The sequence below is a fragment of the Gavialis gangeticus genome, unplaced genomic scaffold (assembly GCF_001723915.1).
Source record: "Gavialis gangeticus isolate Ggan-Ray unplaced genomic scaffold, GavGan_comp1, whole genome shotgun sequence".
Lineage (NCBI taxonomy): Eukaryota > Metazoa > Chordata > Crocodylia > Gavialidae > Gavialis > Gavialis gangeticus.
This window is the reverse complement of record NW_017729025.1, coordinates 15,947,923-15,949,003: the sequence shown is the minus strand read 5'-3', so window position 1 is coordinate 15,949,003 and position 1,081 is coordinate 15,947,923. Positions and strand designations below refer to the sequence as shown.

The window sequence follows — 1,081 nt, the reverse complement described above, 5'->3', positions numbered from 1 at the left end:
CCCCCCCCCCCCCCCCCCCCACTACTTCTGCTGTGTGAGCCCTCCTGTTGCCACCACTGCGCAAGCTGTTTCCATCCCATCCTTTCCCTGCAACTGCTGCCACATGGGCCGTGAGCCCAGCAGGCCTCCTGCCACGTGGTCTTGTCTTAGAGACCCTGGCCACTGCCACCACAGCAGCTGGAGCAAAGGTGGCAATGGCAGCTGGCAGGAGCCAGGGGTTTGTATATTAACCCCTTGTGGGCCACATACCACCTGTAGGCCATGAGTTGCACAGCCCTGATTTGTACAATGCTGCAGTCTGGCCATGGACTGTAATTTGAGAACCTGCTTTGGATCATGCTGACAACCCTGTTGCAGCTCACCGCCGTACTAGGAACGTTTGCATTGCTGATGAATGCATCATGCCATAGGAGTGAATTTGAGGAAACTGAGTATTTACCACTTCTGAAATATCTTGCTTAAAGGATTTGAGGAGGAATTGGTCCAAACTGGTAAATAAAAGCTATTTTAGGACCATCTCCTAATGTGCCTGTTTCAGTCCATGCATATAAACTGTTGGCATCCACTAAATTGGAGCAGATGATTGAAGCAGTATTTACATAATTCAGCCTTCTAAAAACACTTCACCTTTTTGTGTTGTTACTGGAGTCGTGAATGCTATGCCACCCAAACGAATGCCACTTCTTGCCTTTTGAACTAAGGACTTGCTGTCTTCAGCTGTTGTTTATTGTTGGTTTTATTTAAGCTCAGCCTTGAATCTTCTGATTTCCTTGGGCTCCTATCACTTTCATATTAAAGATCTGTTTAAGTAAAGCATGATATAGCACATTGTGCATCTGTGTAATCTTCTCTTTGCTCATGAGCTGTCAGCATCCACCCCACAGGTGATTGCCTCTGTATAGGTTTGTGAAATACTTGGGGAACCTTGAGCGTAAAAAGCACAGCATTTGTACTTGTCTTTGTTATAATTCAACAGGCTTGTCATTGATTCTGCACACAAACAATTTATCGTTTTAAAAACAGTTTACAGCATAATCTGAGGTTGACCTCAAGATGTGATTTTTTTTTTTTTTTTTTTTAT

The 1,081-nt window shown here is 44.6% G+C and overlaps 1 protein-coding gene across 1 annotated transcript in view; it reads left to right on the top strand.

The window, feature by feature from the left end:
• The first annotated feature begins 654 nt into the window (after positions 1-654).
• Positions 655-1,081, top strand: part of KCNH5 (potassium voltage-gated channel subfamily H member 5) — a 287,028-nt gene continuing 286,601 nt past the window's right edge. The window contains exon 1 of the mRNA XM_019519890.1: positions 655-733. Within this exon, the coding sequence (XP_019375435.1) occupies positions 655-733 (79 nt within the window). The remainder of the gene's footprint in view (positions 734-1,081) is intronic.